This window comes from Lutra lutra, chromosome 3, assembly GCF_902655055.1.
Source record: "Lutra lutra chromosome 3, mLutLut1.2, whole genome shotgun sequence".
Taxonomy (NCBI): Eukaryota; Metazoa; Chordata; class Mammalia; order Carnivora; family Mustelidae; genus Lutra; species Lutra lutra.
In genome coordinates, this window is record NC_062280.1 from 13,479,976 (window position 1) to 13,498,515 (window position 18,540).

The 18,540-nt window shown below is 35.2% G+C and overlaps 1 protein-coding gene across 1 annotated transcript in view; it reads right to left on the minus strand.

Annotated features, from left to right (window-relative positions):
- Positions 1–673: 673 nt before the first annotated feature.
- C2CD6 (C2 calcium dependent domain containing 6) overlaps positions 674–18,540 on the minus strand; it is a 150,585-nt gene continuing 132,718 nt past the window's right edge. Inside the window, exons 16-18 of the mRNA XM_047721328.1 lie at positions 10,015–10,089; positions 4,169–7,699; positions 674–1,141 (exon numbers count right to left, since the gene is read on the minus strand). Coding sequence (XP_047577284.1) covers positions 794–1,141; positions 4,169–7,699; positions 10,015–10,089 — 3,954 coding nt within the window. The 3' untranslated portion in view covers positions 674–793. The remainder of the gene's footprint in view (positions 1,142–4,168; positions 7,700–10,014; positions 10,090–18,540) is intronic.

An 18,540-nucleotide genomic window follows, 5' to 3' on the forward strand; every position in this document is an offset into this window, starting at 1 on the left:
GGCAGGAGCAGCAGAGGGAGACAGATTCTCCCAGTGCAGATCCCAATGCAGGGCTTAATCTCACAGTCCTCACCTTACGATCAGAGCCGAAATTGAGAGTTGGGTCCCTTAACGGAATGAGCCACCCAGGTGTCCCAGGAGGTCTCTGATTTAAATCCTCTGTTGATTTTGCTAATTTTTATGTAGTTTCTACCATTTTATATAGTTTCCTATGTTTTGTGCTATTAAAGAGGCCCTTTCATAGTGTTCTGAGGTAAGTTCAAAGTGTTCAGTATAGGAGTCGTCTCAGGAATTACTATAAAATCTGATTAGCTTTATTTATAGTGTAAAAGTTGTACCATCAGAAACTAAAATTAAGAGATGTTCTCTAAGCCCAGAAAATGACATACTGTTGGGTCTTATAGTATAATTAGAACTGGAGAATAAGAGTATATTCATAACAAATGGCTAAACATAAATAATGGCAAATAAAGACTCTGAGAACTGGGTGGACAGGAATAATTTAGAGAATAGCAAAGATTTGGGAAATCAGAACTATCAACTGGAGTGATACTGCTATATAGTGAAAAGGGGGAAAAGCTGGGAAATAAAACTTGATATGAACTGAATATATATTTCTTGCTCTGTTCCCTAAAGTTCATAAACAAAAACACATTTACATCAAAAGTGCTTCTTTTTCATTTTAATTAAAACAAAATGGTTCTAACAAGGTGAAATTTGGTTGTTGACATCTATCACACAGAAGGACAGATCTCCAAACCATTTTGTTCATTGGAGAAATTGACTGTTGGCCTTACATATTATTCTGAACTTTTAACATTTGTATAATATCACAAATGAATGAACACTTTTCAATATTCTCTTTTAATTTCTTTTTTTGCCTCACTTTCTGGATTTCATAATCTGGGATTGCATCACTTATGTGAACTAAGCCTGCTGAAATCATTCGAGGACTTGTTAATTTTCCGTTGTAGCTCTCTCGCCGTTTGTGAACCTCTGGAGCAGTATTCGGTCTTGCAAAGTGTTTTAACTGATTATGGTTATCATCCGGGCTTTTTCCTAAAAACCTTGTTCTTGATTTTGCTTGCTCAACATGCTTAAATGAGGTCACGGGTATATCCTCAAATCTATCCGAACAATCCTAAATAGTAAAATAAAAGATCAGGTTGGTGAGTTAGTTTTCTTAAAAGTACATTTTAAATTTACAAGAACTCAAGTGTAGAATATCAATAGTTAAAGACAAAGAATGAAAGCATTAAATATTTTATAGGCAGTCCCCAAATTCAGATCCAACACCCAGTGCTCCCTATTAGATACTATCAAAGAAATCATGCTTTAAAAAAAAAAAAGTCGTATTGTTTCAATGGATCTGTTATTTTACAAGGGATAGAAGATATGAAGCTGGAAACCAGAAAAACTTAGGAGATGGGTCCTTAAGAGTCAGACACCTAAAGGCAGTCTGCCTATTCTAGAATTCTCCAAATTATATTTCCTGCAACCCTAAATATAAATCATGAATCATACTTCATATCATCCAAAGTTTCATTCTTTTAAAGTTAATAAACATCTTCTTTAATACACTTTCACATGCTCATAGAGAGCCTGGCATCTAAGGATAGAGTTATATACTGTTCATATTAAAATAATAAAAATTGTTATGTACAATCTGAGAGTAAAGAAGTAAAACATTTAGGAAAATAACTGGAAGGATGTACACAAAGTAAATTTTTAAAGAAGATGGTTGGGTTAGGGTGGTGGGATTATGGGCTTTGTTTTCCTTTTCTTTTTTCAAATTTATATAATATGGCTCTGTTTTAGAATAAACATATAATAACCTACAATTACCCTAATGAGGGTATGGAGTTATTAGTCATTCTTAAACTAGTTTAAACTAGTTTATTCTGCAGTATGAGCATCTTGTCCCTTAACACTTTGCAGAGATGACCACACCAAATGAAAAAGCTACTCTGATTTAGAGAGAAGGTGGGAATGAATTAATAGAATTGGAGGGTGGGGGGAGGTTGTACAGGGCTGAGAATTAGGGCAGCAAGAAAGATTTACAAAAATAGGGGTGCCTGGGTGGCTCGGTGGGTTAAACCTCTGCCTTCGGCTCAGGTCATTGTCCCAGGGTCCTGGGATTGAGCCCCACATTGGGCTCTCTGCACAGAGGGAAGTCTGCCTCTCCCTCTTTCTCTCTGCCTACTTGTGATTTCTGTCAGACAAATAAATAAAATCTTTTAAAAAAAAGAAAGATTTATAAAAATGAGGTATAAAGAGTCTAGAGATAAGTCGTACCTACTTTACATTTTTGCCTGGGTTGCAAAAATGCAAGGAAACATTCTCCCTCTCCCTTTTTAGGTACATGGAACAATTAGATAAGCCACATTATTAAGGGAATTTCTGCTACTTTGGTGAGTAATACATAATGCTTGCTTCACAGATGAAATAACTAATTACTAGAGTACCAATAGAGGCATGGAGACCCCATAACTGGTTACTTTTCCGGATGCTCCTACAGTTCAGTTTCTCTGTGTTCTACTTTGATTCCTTTGGGAGATTCCTGGATTTTAGAAAAGAATCAGATGGGCCAGTCTTTCTGAGGATCTGAAAAATGCCCTCCTACCATTCAATTCTCTTTTGTCAACTTCACTGGGGAGAAAAGTTTAGGAACTGTTCTTTTAACAGAGGAAAATAAGGATAACTCTATCTCTCCTACCTACTCTTAGGACAGATAAAGTTTCTGAGATCCTATATGATCTCATATTATACAATATAAACACAATTTATTGTTTTGTTTGGAAAACTGACATTAAAGATTCAATTTGTCTAAAGGAACTTTAGAAAGTCGGTTCCCAGAACTATGAACCCATCTTCTACCTCTTTTTCCTAGCGGATACACATACCACTCAATACTAAATTACCAAGTTTAAATAGAAAAGAGAAATCCAAAGTTGAAAGCATAAGCTAAATTGATAATATTTTTCCAGCTACTAATTTTACTATTTACTAAAACTAAATATTTGCTTTACTACAGAAAGCAAATTCAAAGCAACTGTTCTAAATTGGAACTATTTTTCTCATTCAAAGGATTATGCACATCAAATTATCAATGTAATATCATTTTGGGATTTATGAGTTCTCCCAGGTGTAGGGCATGCCTATTTATATACACAGAGAAGAGCAGCAGTCCAGAAAAGTAAAATAAGTCCCTTCCATTCCTAGTTTTTAACCTCAGAATGGTTTGTATAATGTCTGGTAGCAGGTTTACCTTCCTAATTGTTTTCTGTTAATAGGTTTAAATTCCCAAGTTCCTCAGCCCATGATAGAGCAGAGGGGCAACGGGAATAGAAGAGAGCTGAGAAGTTAAATTAAAAATTTTCCATTCATGGGGCGCCTGGGTGGCTCAGTGGGTTAAAGCCTCTACCTTTAGCTCAGGTCATGATTCCAGGGTCCTGCGATCGAGCCCTGCATCGGGCTCTCTGTTTGGCAGGGAGCCTGCTTCCCTTCCTCTCTCTCTGCCTGCCTCTCTGCCTACTTGTGATCTCTGTCAAATAAATAAATAAAATCTTTGAAAAAAATTTTTTTCCATTCATAATCCAATAGATTATAAATTTTGCATATCCATAATACTTATCAGGATAACCGGCACATAATATCTTTGTTTACTGAAACGAAGATAATTTAGCAATCTGAAGAATACTATTTATACTTATATCTGCACAAAAACAAATCCCAGCTATGTTTTCATGGGACAGAGCCCCTGCCAAGAGCTGTATAGGCTGTGCTGGCCCAGCAGTCCCCGGGCTTTGGGCTGAGTCAGAGCGGAGACTCAGCCAGTTCTCCATATACAGGGCTCAGGGCTCTGGCTCTAGGCTGTGGCCCTCTACGGAGCCTGCCGGAGGAAAGGGTGGCTTTTTCTGATTCATGCTCCAGAAGGAGTGCCCTTCATCTGTTTCATACAAAGGCAGTCCCTTGCTTTTGTGACTTCATTTCGATCTGGGTGACGTGAATCTGAATGTCAAAAGAATTCTTGTAAGTTTGACAGTCTGTGTATCTTGGGACAACAAAGGTTACACACATACTTGCATACATACACACACACCCTAAAGTAGATGATTGACAAACTTTGCCAAATGCAAAAGGAGAAGATTTAGAAAGACAGTATTACATGTATAGTTGTTCTCGCGGTCCAGTGAAGCAATGTCCTTGGAACAGATTTCCTTAGAATTCTCGCGGAGGGCAGTGAGGCTGGTAGTATCTTAACCATCTTGCTGAAGGACTTCTTCTGTTTGTTGCCATGGTCTCTTTCTTTTCGGACCTTGGGCTTTAGATTTTCTCTCTTTAATACTTCTGGGAAGAGGGATGGTTTTGAGTTTTTCTCAGCTTCCACACCTTTGTATTTAAACGACTGTGATTCAGGGAACTTGGCATGCTTTTCATTACAAATTCCATTTGTCCGTACAGAAAGAGTATGTATTTTTTTGTATTGTGCCAATGTTACTAGATGTTTTTTATTATTATTATTATTTCCTTTCAACCTCTGAATATACTGGTCTTCTAGCTTTGATTTCTCCCCAACCTCTAAACTGAAATAACTTAAAATGTTATTCTGCCTGGAAGGAAAATTGTATTTGTATATATATTCTTCATTTTCACTTGACATTTCGTAATTAGGAATTCTTGGATATGGAGACAGTACTGCTTCCGGTTTTTCCTGTGCCATCAGTTTATAGAGATTATGCTCCCTTTTTTCAAGGGACTTCATTTTTAGTGTCCTTTCAAGGCAAATATTTGACTGAGTTGCTTTTGATTTACCACTCCAACCATCTGAGTCTTGAATTTCTGTTTTAAAATAATAATTTTCTGCTCGAGGAAGCTGCATGAAACCATGTTCTTTCCTTTGTTTCTTAAGCACTATATCTGTAAGTCTTTCTGATGACTTATTTAATGGAATCGCTTGGGTATTTCTGATGAAAGAAGGTTGTACTTTAATTAATCTCAGGGGTTTGGCTCCTTCTTTAGGATAGTGTCTTTTCTGTTCCCCAATTATTGATGGATTTTCCTTAATATTCTGTAAGGAAAAATATTCCTTTTCTTTCTTTTTGGTTAGTTCTGTTTCTACAAGTCTCCCCTCAGGATCTTTTTGTAGAGTAGTTTTTTGAACAATTTTTGAATATTTATTTTGCTTTTCTGAATTCTCCTCCATAAATTGGTTTTCATTTCTAGAAGATAAATCTGGCTTTATACATTTTAATGGTATGGAACTAGAATTGATCAAATTTATACGCTGGTTGAGCCCCTCTAATTGCCTTTCTGTGATTAGTCCTGATTTTGAAAGTCTTTCTATAAAAAGGCTCTGGAAGTGTTTGCTTAAATCAGCTTTTAGATTTAATAGTTCATTTTCTGATAAACCTGTAAGATAGTTTTGTAGAGATTTATTTAAGGGGTATTTCATGTTTAATTCAAGTCTCTTCCCAAAACTCCCCCTTGAAATATCTTGTCCTAACTCATGAAATGATATGGAGGCACTTTTAGTTCTTAGAGAAGACATGTTTGAGTTGATAGTCTCAGATTCTGTCTCTCTAAATAAACTGCTTTCCGAAAGGTTTTTTAGGAAATAGTTTTGGAGAATTTCATTTAAGAAAGATCTTAGCTTTATTTCCAAATGTTTATCTATGAAATGATGATTAAAATTATTTACAAAAGACATGATTTCTTTTACAGTTTCTGAATATTTTTCCAGAAAAATATTTTGCCCTTTTGGTTCCACTTTCTCATTCATCAAATACAGATTTTGGTAGATTTTTGGTAAGTCTTCTTTGGTGATATGTCCAGATTCTGAAAGTCTTTCTACAAGGTAATGTTGGATATGTTTACTTAGTTCAGATTTTAAATTTTTAATTTCTGACTCTGAGAGTTCTTCTAGAAATACACACAGCTTTGGACTCAACATAGGTTTTCTGTCTAATTTATCTGTTTTATCAAAATTCTCTCTAATTTCTTCTAGGTCTTCTGTGTTATTTGGAAAAGGATGCTGAATTAGTCTTTCTAATTCTTTCCCTGGTTGTCTTCTTTTAGACTGATTATATTTGAAAAAAATATTAAACATATGTTTTAAAAAGGATTTTAACATTATTGCATCTGTGTCATTAAGTTTACCCATTAATGAGTTACTTAAATTTTCTAAAGCAGAATTTAGATCATTTTCTTCCCTATTCAACCTCTGACTATTATTTAGCGTATCTGTTTTTTTATCTGGTGTTGACTGATATTTTGAATCTTGTAAGGATATATTTTGACCTTCATCCATATATTCATTGCTATTAAAAGAAGTGGTTTCTTTGGGAATGAGGAGTGTATTCTTCTCTGAAAGAGATTCTGTTCCTCTTTGGGTTTCTGAATAATCCTCTGTGGAATACTTCGGCTCTTCTTCAGCAAAGACTGTCTCTGTATCCTGCACAGAACCCTTCTGATATTCTTTATCTAACTCTATCACTTTGATTATCCCAGATTCTAAAAGAGTATCTACAGGAAATGCTTGTATTATCTGGCTTATGACAGATTTGGCCTGTGGCAATTCTATTTCATCATCGTTTTCTTCATAATGAAGTAGAATATTTGAAGATAAACTCTCCCAAGCTGTGGGTAATTGATTCTGCAAATTTACTGGTGTCTCACTCGATTCTTTCTCTCCTACTTCCAACTCTGAGAAGATAGGTGCTGTGAATATTTGCTTTATAACATAATCATGTGCAATGTCACTTACACCTGGTTTGGATCTAGACACTTCAATTTTTGAATGCTTCTGGAGATTATTTTTTGTAAGTGGAAAATTGATCTCATCAGCCTCCAGGTGCTTAGCACCTGGAGGTGAAACAAGTGCTCTTTCTACCTCTGGAGAATTTCTTGGTCCATCTTCAAGTGATGGTCCACTTTCAAGTAAATCTGCAAGAATATCTTTAGTTACTTGTCTTAAAAGAGACTTTGAATGTACCATGTCTTTTTCTGGAAGACAGATATTTGAGTCTTGGACTTTTTCAAATACTTTACTTTCCAAACTACTTTGTGATCCATCATGAATACTCAGAAGTGGAGAACTAGGACTTTTCTTTCTTGCTTCAGTGTCCATAGGAATCTCTGGTTTAGAAAATAATTTATCTGCTAGGTCTTGCAGATTTTTACTTAAAATTGACTTGAGCACCATTGATTGTTTTAAATTTTCTAGGTGGGGAGTAAGACTTAATGATTTTGAGAGATGATATGTATTCACATTTCCAGTCACTGAAGATTCTCCTTCAAAATTAGGTAGAGATACATTTGGTAGTCTTTCTTTTAACTTATTCTTAGTATCTAACGTCTTTATTGTGGTCATATTAGGATCATGGGCTAAATTATTCTTAGTATCTAAAGTCTTTACTGTGATGAAATCAGGATCACAGGCTGACTTTAACTTAGTCTTGGTGTCTAAAGTCTTTACTGTGGTGATACCAGGATCACAGGGCCAGGTTTTATTAGTAGGTGTTGCAGTTTTTGAGTATGTTGGGTAAGGAGGATCTTGGTCTTCATGCTCTATAATCTCTGCACTTGAAGTGTTTCTATATTTGGACATATCTTGGTCTTTCCTTTTACTGACTGATGTTTTGTTGCTTATATTCCTTAGAAAAGGATCAAAACCATTCTTAAGGTTGAATTTCTGGAACTGTAATATTAAAAACAAAAGGTAAGAAATTCTGTAGTATTTAGTTGAATTTATAATAAATTTTCTAGTTAATTTTCTTTGAGCAATCTGTCAAATTATCTGTTCATTCACCCACCTTCTACAAAGAGAAAACTGACTTTAATTATTTTAAAATACTTGAAATTGGAATGATGAAAATGTTAATGCAAAATTTTAGAATTCTTAATTCTGATACTATTTTGTGTCCAAGAGCTTTTCGTAACCTAGAATATTTAAAATACTTAAACAGCATTCCTACATAGTTGTGTTTTTTTTTTTTTTTAAGAACTTGATTTCCAGTGTTAGCTACACTTATTTAGACAATGGCTAACATCAGGATCTAAGTCCTATCTTATAAATATTTACCATTTTAGTGACAATACATAAAAAAATTAAAATGCAAAGTAAGTAGTAGATATCCCATTAGAAGTATCACAAATAGTTTCTAAAGACTAACTTGGGAGCATGTATCATCTGCTTTTAAGTCTGGAATTTCAACAATGACAATAAGTTCCACCCACTACTTAGCATGTCACAGTAGCATCTTACTTTTTGATGAATACCATACATGTCTTATAATGGTTATGAGAGAGCAGTACAAAAAAGTTCTGGATTGAGAACACAGGTAGCAACCTCTTCGACCTCAGCCGCAGCAACATCTTCCTAGGAACATCGCCAAAGGCAAGGGAAGCAAGGGCAAAAATGAACTATTGGGATTTTATCAAGATCAAAAGCTTTTGCACAGCAAAGGAAACAGTTAACAAAACCAAAAGACAACTGACAGAATGGGAGAAGATATTTGCAAACGACATATCAGATAAAGGGCTAGTGTCCAAAACCTATAAAGAACTTAGCAAACTCAACACCCAAAGAATAATCCAATCAAGAAATGGGCAGAAGACATGAACAGATAATTCTGCAAAGAAGACATCCAGATGGCCAACAGACACATGAAAAAGTGCTCCATATCACTCGGCATCAGGGAAATACAAATCAAAACCACCATGAGATATCACCTCACACCAGTCAGAATGGCTAAAATTAACAAGTCAGGAAATGACAGATGCTGGCGAGGATGCGGAGAAAGGGGAACCCTCCTACACTGTTGGTGGGAATGCAAGCTGGTGCAACCACTCTGGAAAACAGCATGGAGGTTCCTCAAAATGTTGAAAATAGAACTACCCTATGACCCAGCAATTGCACTGCTGGGTATTTACCCTAAAGATACAAACGTAGTGATCCGAAGGGGCACGTGCACCCGAATGTTTATAGCAGCAATGTCTACAATAGCCAAACTATGGAAAGAACCTAGATGTCCATCAACAGACGAATGGATAAAGAAGATGTGGTATATATACACAATGGAATACTATGCAGCCATCAAAAGAAATGAAATCTTGCCATTTGCAACGACATGGATGGAACTAGAGGGTATCATGCTTAGCGAAATAAGTCAATAGGAGGAAGACAACTATCATATGATCTCCCTGATTTGAGGGAGAGAAGATGCAACATGGGGGGTTAAGGGGGTAGGAGAAGAGTAAATGAAACAAGATGGGATTGGGAGGGAGACAAACCATAAGTGACTCTTAATCTCACAAAACAAACTGAGGGTTGATGGGGGGGGGGGGGGGTGGGAGGGGGGGTGGGGTTATGGACATTGGGGAGGGTATGTGCTATGGTGAGTGCTGTGAAATGTGTAAACCTGGCGATTCACAGACCTGTACCCCTGGGGATAAAAATATATGTTTAAAAAATAATAATAAAATTTAAATTAAAAAAAAAAGTTCTGGATTATAGTGAAATTTCAGTGTAATATCCATGGGCAGTTTTGTAGCTCTTGGATCAAGATAGTCTATAACTGAAATAGCCTTTGAGGTGAAGTCTGTTATTCAAATGTTTCAAACATATTCTTATATTTGTTCATACAACCTCTACATTAATCAGCTGAAAAGGGGAAAATGTGAAACTGGTATTTCAGTTTATTTCAACTTAGTTGCTCAAACTTCATTATAGTAGATACATTTTATTACATCTGTTTTTCAAGTTTTAGTTGATATCCAGATGACAGTATAAGAATCCCCTGGGTTCTTCTGAGAAATACAGATTTCCAGGCTCCATTTTCAGATCAAGATTCATCAGGTCAGAGGTAGAATCTGAGAACATGTATTTTTTCAAAGACAGCCATATGTTTCTAATGGGTAGTCTGGTTTAGGAACCACTGAATTATATAAAGTATTAGAGAAGCCTAGTATTTAAATATAATTGTTATTGGGATAGGATAATTCAGGACTCACCTGATATTTTGGTTTGGATTCTATATATTCTGGTCTGAAATATGGTATAACGTTTTCCGTTGGTGAAAAAATCACCTTATAAAAAAAGAAGTTTCAATTTTAGACTGCTTATAATACAAGGATATTTCCCAAGGTAACTGTATTCTTTCAATAGTTATTAAAGACATAAAAAACGTAAAACCTAAATATTTTTCTCATAGCTACTATAATTTATTTGGCCAACTATAAGACATCTATACATATATATTTACACATATAACCTTAGCTTCCTTGATACTATAATTTTCACACTATTGAATTTATAAAATCAAAACAGTGCACAGCAACTTCAAGCAGAAACAAAAGTAAAGAAGAATCGGAATTGTCAGAATTAATATAACCTCATTTTAAAAGGTTGTAAAATGCTTTAGATAATAAATGACATTTGAGGGGCCCCTGGGTGGCTCAGTTGGTTAAGCATCTGACTCTTGATTTTTGGCTCAGGTCATGATCTCAGGGTTGTGAGATCAAGTCCTGCATTGGGTTCATGTGCTGAGTGTGAAGCCTGCTTAGGACTCTTTCTTCCTGTCCCTCTGCCCCTCTCCCACCCCTAGGGGAAAAAAAATGGCATTTGATATTGTATTGGGCTAGAAAGCATTTTCAATAATTTCTTAACCTGTAATTGCTAAATGTGTACTTAACACTGCCTAAGGAAACACTTGGTGCTAGATTAAGGTGTATAGGAACAATTATAGAATCCGAGAACCACTGAATTTTTGGAGATGAAAGGTGCTGCAGAGATAATCCAACCCTACTCCTTGTTTCATACAAGAATCTGAAGTTCAAGTTTGTTGTCCCAAGTTAACCAGATGATTAGTAGTCTAAATCCTAAGTGTCCCAAATTTTCATCTGATATTCCTTTTGCTACACAAGACTGCAGTGACTGAGAATGATGCTTTGGAAGCATCATAATGTGCATGCACACTGCCCACTCATCTAGACCAAATTTGACACCATCTCTTTGAGCATACATAGTACTACAAACTACTTTCAAATATACTCTCTCCTGTAGACAGCAGAAAGTTCATTATATATCAAATTAATTAAAATAACAGTTCAATGAATGATCTTTCCTTAAGTAATACTTTTGGTTTTAAGTGTACATTAATATTAAGCAGTTAATAACATGACTTTTCTTAAATTTTCAGCAGCTTCCCATTTTTGTTGCTATTCATTGCCCTAACACATTGACTAAATTATTTCTATGAGTTTCTCAGTCTTCCACATTAGAGTTTCTCTCCTTCAGACAACTGTGTCTAACTTTGAGGTCTTGAAATACATCTCAGACTTTTCCACATCAGTTCTTTTGCTTGTTTTTTCTTTGCTTAAATTTCCCCTAAAAAACAATTTGAACTCTAACATTTGAAATGTCATTACTTTAAATGAATGGAGTATAAAAATTAAAAATAAATGAAATATATATGGGAAGTAGAACAGTAAAAAACCAAAACAACAAAAAAAAACACATGAACTCTTTTTTGTAAAAAACACAAAAGAAAAAAAAATTCTTCCCTAAGATAAGCTTGAAAGAATGTGTGAAAGGACATAAAATGCTACCATCTCTGGAGGAGAGGAAACAGGACACTATTAACTTTTATTGTTTAACTCTGTATTATTATTTAAATGAACATGGAACACTTTATGAATAAAAAACTCTAGTACATTTATACTGAGCAGAAATGCTTAAGGCATTCTTCTCATGAAGCTAGAAAAGAACAATAAAACAAACCAATATAGGAGCTTCAGGATGATGGACTAAACTAGGGGCTCTCTTCTTTCCCACGTCCCAAGGTTCTAGTAAATTAACAGAAAACAATATTTCAAAAAGAAAAGTCCCATGGCAATACAGGTAATCAATAAGGTGAGACACCAGGATTTAGAAAGTTGAGAACATTCAGAAAATATGAAAGCAGATGAGACTGATTGAATGGAAACTCGCATCAAGAAAATTAGAGCCTTGAACTACAGAAATCAGGTGGGCCTGAGAAGCAAAAAAATTCAAGGACAGCATATACAAAGAGAATCAGATGATAGTACAGTTGTCATAGTTATTAATTAGAGAGCTACATTCGGAACAGCTGGATCTTCTCTTTCTCAGCCCACAGAGCACATGCTGCTGGCAGCATTGTCTTTCCCAATCAGACACACAAAAGATTTAAAAACAAAACAAAACAAAACAAAACCTCAAGGGGATTATGCTAAATGAAGTAAGCCAATTTTATGGTTTCATAAACCATAAAGACAATTTTATGGTTTCACTCATATGTGGAACATAAGCAATAGCATGGAGGACCATAGGCAAAGGGATGGAAATCTGAAGGGGGCAGAAATCAGAGAGGGAAACGAACCATGAGAGACTATGGACACTGGGAAACAAACTGAGGGTTTTAGAGGGGAGGGAGTAACAGGGTGATGGGTATTAAGGAGGACACGTGTCATGTGTCCTGAGTGTTATACATGACTAATGTAATGTGCTCAGTGTTATACATAACTAATGAATCATTGAACACTACATCAAAAACTAATGATGTACTATGCAGTACATACATTTGGAAAGCAAAATATTGCTTTCCAAAGAAAATGTGCCATCTGTCCAGGTGGAGATCCTGTGAATTTTATGCCTTGATAGGGAGGCAGAATAGAGCTTGCTGTCACTGACATTTCCACGTCAGATAACAGCAGGGGTTTAAAAAGAAAATTCCATCAGGAGAGAAACACATGGGTTCTTTGGAAATGTTGTTGGGTCCCCAGCCATCCTGCCTACTCTCTTCCATCACCATATACACTCCTGGGAAGCCTGCCTGTCTCACAGAGCATACCTATACAATCGACATAATTTCTTCATTCGCAAATATAAAATGAGCCAACAAAGTTTACCAGATATATTAGGAAATCAATACATGCAAATGAAGAATGAATAGAAGCAAACAGAAAACTGCAGAGTAAATAGAGATATTTCTGAGGAATGTGAGGAGAGGGTGACCCTTGGAAAAGATTCTAAATAGAATCTTGAGAAATTCTAAAAGGTATTGATTTCCACTTAACTATATAATAGGCATCGCAAATTTAACATATCACAAAAGAAAATTCTGGATTACTAATGCTTCTCCCCTCCCTCCTTCTAAAGCCCCACAAAACCTTGGCCTTTTTCTCTTTATTCTCATCTCAATTATTGGTGCTACCATCTACTAGCTAGTAACCCAAGTATCACTATTTCTCTCCTTCTCGTTACCATATCTAATCCAGTATTAAGATTTCTGGTTGCTGCCTTCAAAATATATTAATTACATCTCACCCACAACCCCACTACTACTACCCCACTACCACTGTAGCACAAAGCCACTATCATCTCTTTCCAAACAGTCTCCTAACTAGTCTCTTATTTTCTGTGACAGAGGCTAATAACTGCCTTCCCACAATACATATTATTTCAAGAACATAATTTTTTTTTAAAGATTTTATTTATTTATTTATTTGACAGACAGAGATCACAAGCAGGCAGAGAGGCAGGCAGAGAGAGAGGAGGAAGCAGGCTCCCTGCTGAGCAGAGAGCCCGATGTGGGGCTCGATCCCAGGACCCTGAGATCATGACCTGAGCCGAAGGCAGCGGCTTAACCCACTGAGCCACCCAGGCACCCCTCAAGAACATAATTTTTTTAGCACTTAGGTAGAAATGTTCCCTGCTTTAAAAATAATAAAAAAAAGAGGTACATTTTCCAGCCTCCGTTGAAGAGTTACCCTTGTAACTATAAGAGTAACTATGTGAGGGGCGCCTGGGTGGCTCAGTGGGTTAAGCCGCTGCCTTCAATTCAGGTCATGATCTCAGGGTCCTGGGATCGAGCCCCGCATCGGGCTCTCTGCTCAGCAGGGAGCCTGCTTCCTCCTCTCTCTCTGCCTGCCTCTCTGCCTGCTTGTGATCTCTCTCTGTCAAATAAATAAATAAAATCTTTAAAAAAAAAAAGAGTAACTATGTGACAAGTTTCTGACCAACTACATATAACTGGAAGTTGTTGGAAGAATTTTCTGAGGGAGTATCTTAAAATAGAGGCAAACTCAGCTGACAGGAACCTAATTACCTGCCTACCTATGATAGAAATCAACTGGTCAGTCTTTCACATATCCACCCAGCAAAGTTAAAACATTCATACACAATGATTTGCACATAAGGTTTTCCTACTCTCTATCTAGTTCAATGAAGGTAATGGAACTGGGCTGCCACTGCTCAAGACCAAGAGCACTGCCATCTGACGAGGGAGTAGAGCAAGAGTAAAAATGCCATGAAATTTCCTACCATTTTGAAGATGGCTTTTTCCTCATTGGGTATTTGCTTGGTTGCCAAAAACTTTGTCTTCCAGAGCTCCTATGAAGCTGGTTCAGACAGCTTCTGGATGATTTTTCAATATTTTTCAGAGGAACAAGAACTTGGAGCTGTTTATTCCACCATTTTTTTTTAATATTACTTTCCTTTAACATTTCTTATGGTGGGAGTCTTCTTGCAATTAATTCTCTCTTTTATTTGCTGAAAGGATATTTAAATTTCTGTTTTGAAAAATGTTATAACTGATTAAAGAATTCTAGGTTGGTGATGCTTTTCCTTCTATTAAAGGTGACATTCCATAGTCTTCTGCCTTACATAGTCTCCAACAAGAAGTCTGTTGTTTTTCTATCTCTTCCTCTATTATAAATGTGCCTTCTTTCCACTCCCCGTAAGGTCTTCTCTTGACCACTGATTCTCAGCAATGTGATTATGATATGTCTGAGAATTTTTTTAAAGGTCTATTCTCTTTGACTTCATTGAGTTTCTTGGATCTGTGGGTTTACAGTTATAATAAAATATTAATTTATTATTTATTTCTTCAAATATTATTTCTTCAAATGCATTTTTTAGTTTCCCTTCCCTATAAGTCTCCAATTACATGTTCATTTTACCACTTGATATTTTCATAGTTACTGGTGCTCTACTTTTTAAAAAAATCTTTTTCTCATTGTGTTTTGTGTAATTTCTATGTCTTCAGGTTCATTGATCTTTTACAGCACCTAATGTGCTGTTACATCCTTTTTCATCTCTAAAAATTCGTTTAGTCTATCTGTACCTTCCATGTCTTCCCTATTAGGTTTATGTTTATTCTACCATTTTGAATATATAGAATATATTTGTCATAGCTCTTTTAACCTCCTTTTCTGTTTCTTCCATCTTCTCTGTCATTTCTAGGTCTATTCCTATTGACTGATTTTCCCCTGTATTATGAGTCATTTTTTCTTCCTTTTTTTTTTTTTTTGAATGTCTGTAATTTCTAATTGGATGCTTAGAAGGATAAATTTTGCATTTTTGGGTTACTAGATTTTGCTTTATTCTTTAATCTAGTATTTGATTTATCTTGGTACATATTGAGATACTTGGAAACAGGCTCCTTCGAAGTTTGCTTTTAAGCTTTATTGGTGGTGAGGGGGGCATTGTCCAAAAGCCTTTAATGTAGGGCAAACTTAGTCTCTCTACTAAGATGATGGCCTTCTATTTGCTGTCATATGTGTTATGAATCTTTCCTCTCTGGCATGTAGGAAAATGGTTTATTTCTAGCTATGTGAATTCCTAGAATGTTCTTCCCACTCCTTTCTTTTTCTTGCCTCCAGTATTTAACTACTCAGATTAATCTCAAAGACTGAAGGGGACCCTCCTTCACAGTTATCTGGAGATTTCTTGCTCCACATTTCCTTCCATTCTGGTACTCTACTCCACAAATTCTGCCTCTGCCCACCAAACTCTAATCTCCATCTCTTCAATTCAGTGAGCCCTCCGAACTCTGTTTTGGTTTCCCTCCTGGTGCTGCTGTGCAGAAAACTGGTGCAACTATAGGGTTTACTTTGTGCTTTTTTCTAAGAAATCACAGTCCCATACTGTCATCTTCCCAATGTCTAAAAACAACTTTTACATAATTTTTTTCTGGTTTTATTATTGTTTAATGAAGAAAGATAAATCATATCTCTGCCGGCTCCATCTTTATTAGAAGCAGAATTTGGACATTTACTTTTCATGGATCTATCACATACATTATTTGTTCCAGCAGAGATTTATATTGAAATTATAATAATATGATATATAATATATATTATAACAGTTATAAATTAACTTTTCTTGGGTTTAAAATAGACTCAATCTATAAACAAAGCATGGGAGATTTAACTAGAGCCATATAACAGAAGGTATTAGAAACCTTAACAAAGAAATGATAATATAGGAATAACAACAACAAAAGGAAAATGGAAGAGACAGGAAAATGAAACTTTTTAAAAAACCTTTTCATATTTCATAGTGGGAAGTTACAGATAATGCCTATTGGTTTACATGTCAAGAAATATTTTAAACATATTAATCGGAGCCTTACAAATAGCCATTAGAAAAATAAAAACTAATATTAATAAAACTGGGAATAAAAGTCATAGAAGGAAGGTTTAAAATATTATAAATGCTCTAAATCATCTTTCAGAGTGTGACATCAACATCAACACAACTTCTACCTGCAGTTGATTAGTTGGTAAATCAAATAGAATTTGAAATACATAATTTAAAACTATAATAAAACTTACTAGAAGAACTACAAACAAACTGTTAAAAGTAGTTGTCTTGGGTTAATGAAGCTGATAGTGTAGCTATGGGTGGAGAAGGTTACATTTTTTTCATTTTATACCCTTCTGCACAGACTGATTTTGGGGGGGTACTGTGTAGGTATAATTTTAATTAAAAAAAAAAAAGCTGGGGATGGGAAAATATAAAAGCTTGAAATTTACAAAAAACTATGAAGGGCATTGTTTTTTCCCTCCAAAGGACATTTTTAATAGGATATTGATTAAATAATTTTTGTACAGGCTTACAATAAGAGGCAGTAGAATTTAATTGTTTGCAGCACAGACTTCAGAGCTAGTCTGCCTCAGTTCAAGACTCAGGCTTACCACTTGATTGTCCTCAGACAAATCAGCTAGGTGCTCTATGACTTAATTTCCCACATAAAAAATAAAGTAAAAAATATCTATTTCACAGGACTGTTATGGAGATTAAATGAGTTAATGTATTAAGATACTATTATAAGAACTTGCAATGAAAGTACTGGGTATTATTACAAAAAGAATGAATTATGGAATATAAAAAACAAAATAAACAAACAAAAAAAGAAAATCAGACTCTTAAATATGGAGAACTCATGGTTGCCAGAAGAGAGGTAGGTGGGGGGATGGGCAAACTAGATAAGAGGGACTAAGACATATAAAATTTCCAGTTGCAAAATAAGTAATCATGGAGAGAGGGGGGAGCAGCATGGGAAACAGAGTTAAAGGTATTGCAGTGGCATCATGTGGTGATAGATGGTGACCACATACTTAATGAACACTGAATAATGTATAGAATTGTTGAATCAATATATTGTACATCTGAAACTAATATAACATTGTATGTTAATTATACTTTAAAAAAAAACTACTGGTTATTATTAAAATAAAAACATTATGCCACTTAAAATAATGAAATTGATATATAGGTTGTATAAGCAGTGTGTTATTAAATGAAAAATTACAGTACAGATGATTAGCTGATCGTAATAAGCAGTCTGGGAAAGTGCCAGTGGTATATAGGGAAGTCTTTGTAAAACTGAAATAAATGGGAAAACTTCAGTAGACAATTTTTTTAAAATTTTAAATAATTAAAACACATGATTATCCATTTGCCAAATTCAAAACACATGATTATCCATTTGCCAAATTCAATTGTTCTGTGCTTCACAAAGAATGAACACTAATGAGTGTAAACTAAAACTAAGACAATAAAAAACAGAATGTCGGTAGGCCAGAAATAATATAGACATTGACAAATTAACCCACCTGTACTTATTACAAATGTAAGATATATAACTATACTGAAAGGGGTAGGAGAAAAAAGGGAGTGACCTTAGTAACTTTGGAAAGTAATGTTTTGACTGGAAATTGTAAGACTAAAGACAAAGTAAACTGTACATAAACAATGTGTGCTAGTAGGTAAGTTTGTACTTCATGAGTGTAGTATAATTTAGTAATTCTAACACTGCTTTGCATTTATACTGGGCTGGAATAAATAAATAAATGAATAATGGATAATGACAACCAGGTTTCTCACTGTGGGAAAGAGAAGTTCCATTAGATACAAGTAAGAAAAGAGGGTTAGAATAAACTCAGTGATACTGGAACTGATTCAGAGATATCAGTATAAATTTACAATTAGCAAAATATAGAGAGAGACAGATATATACAGAAACAAGTATAGATATATGTTTATACATGGGTTTGAATACACACATATATTATTTAACTGTCTGCTGAGAAGGCCTAGACATAATAGCAACAATACACCCAATTCCCAGAGCCTGGTTTTAAAATGTCATTCTCCAGTAAAAACCAGGGCTCCTTGTAGAAATGATTGATTCTAGGACTGGGGCAAGAAAATTACAAGACAAACCTGGAATA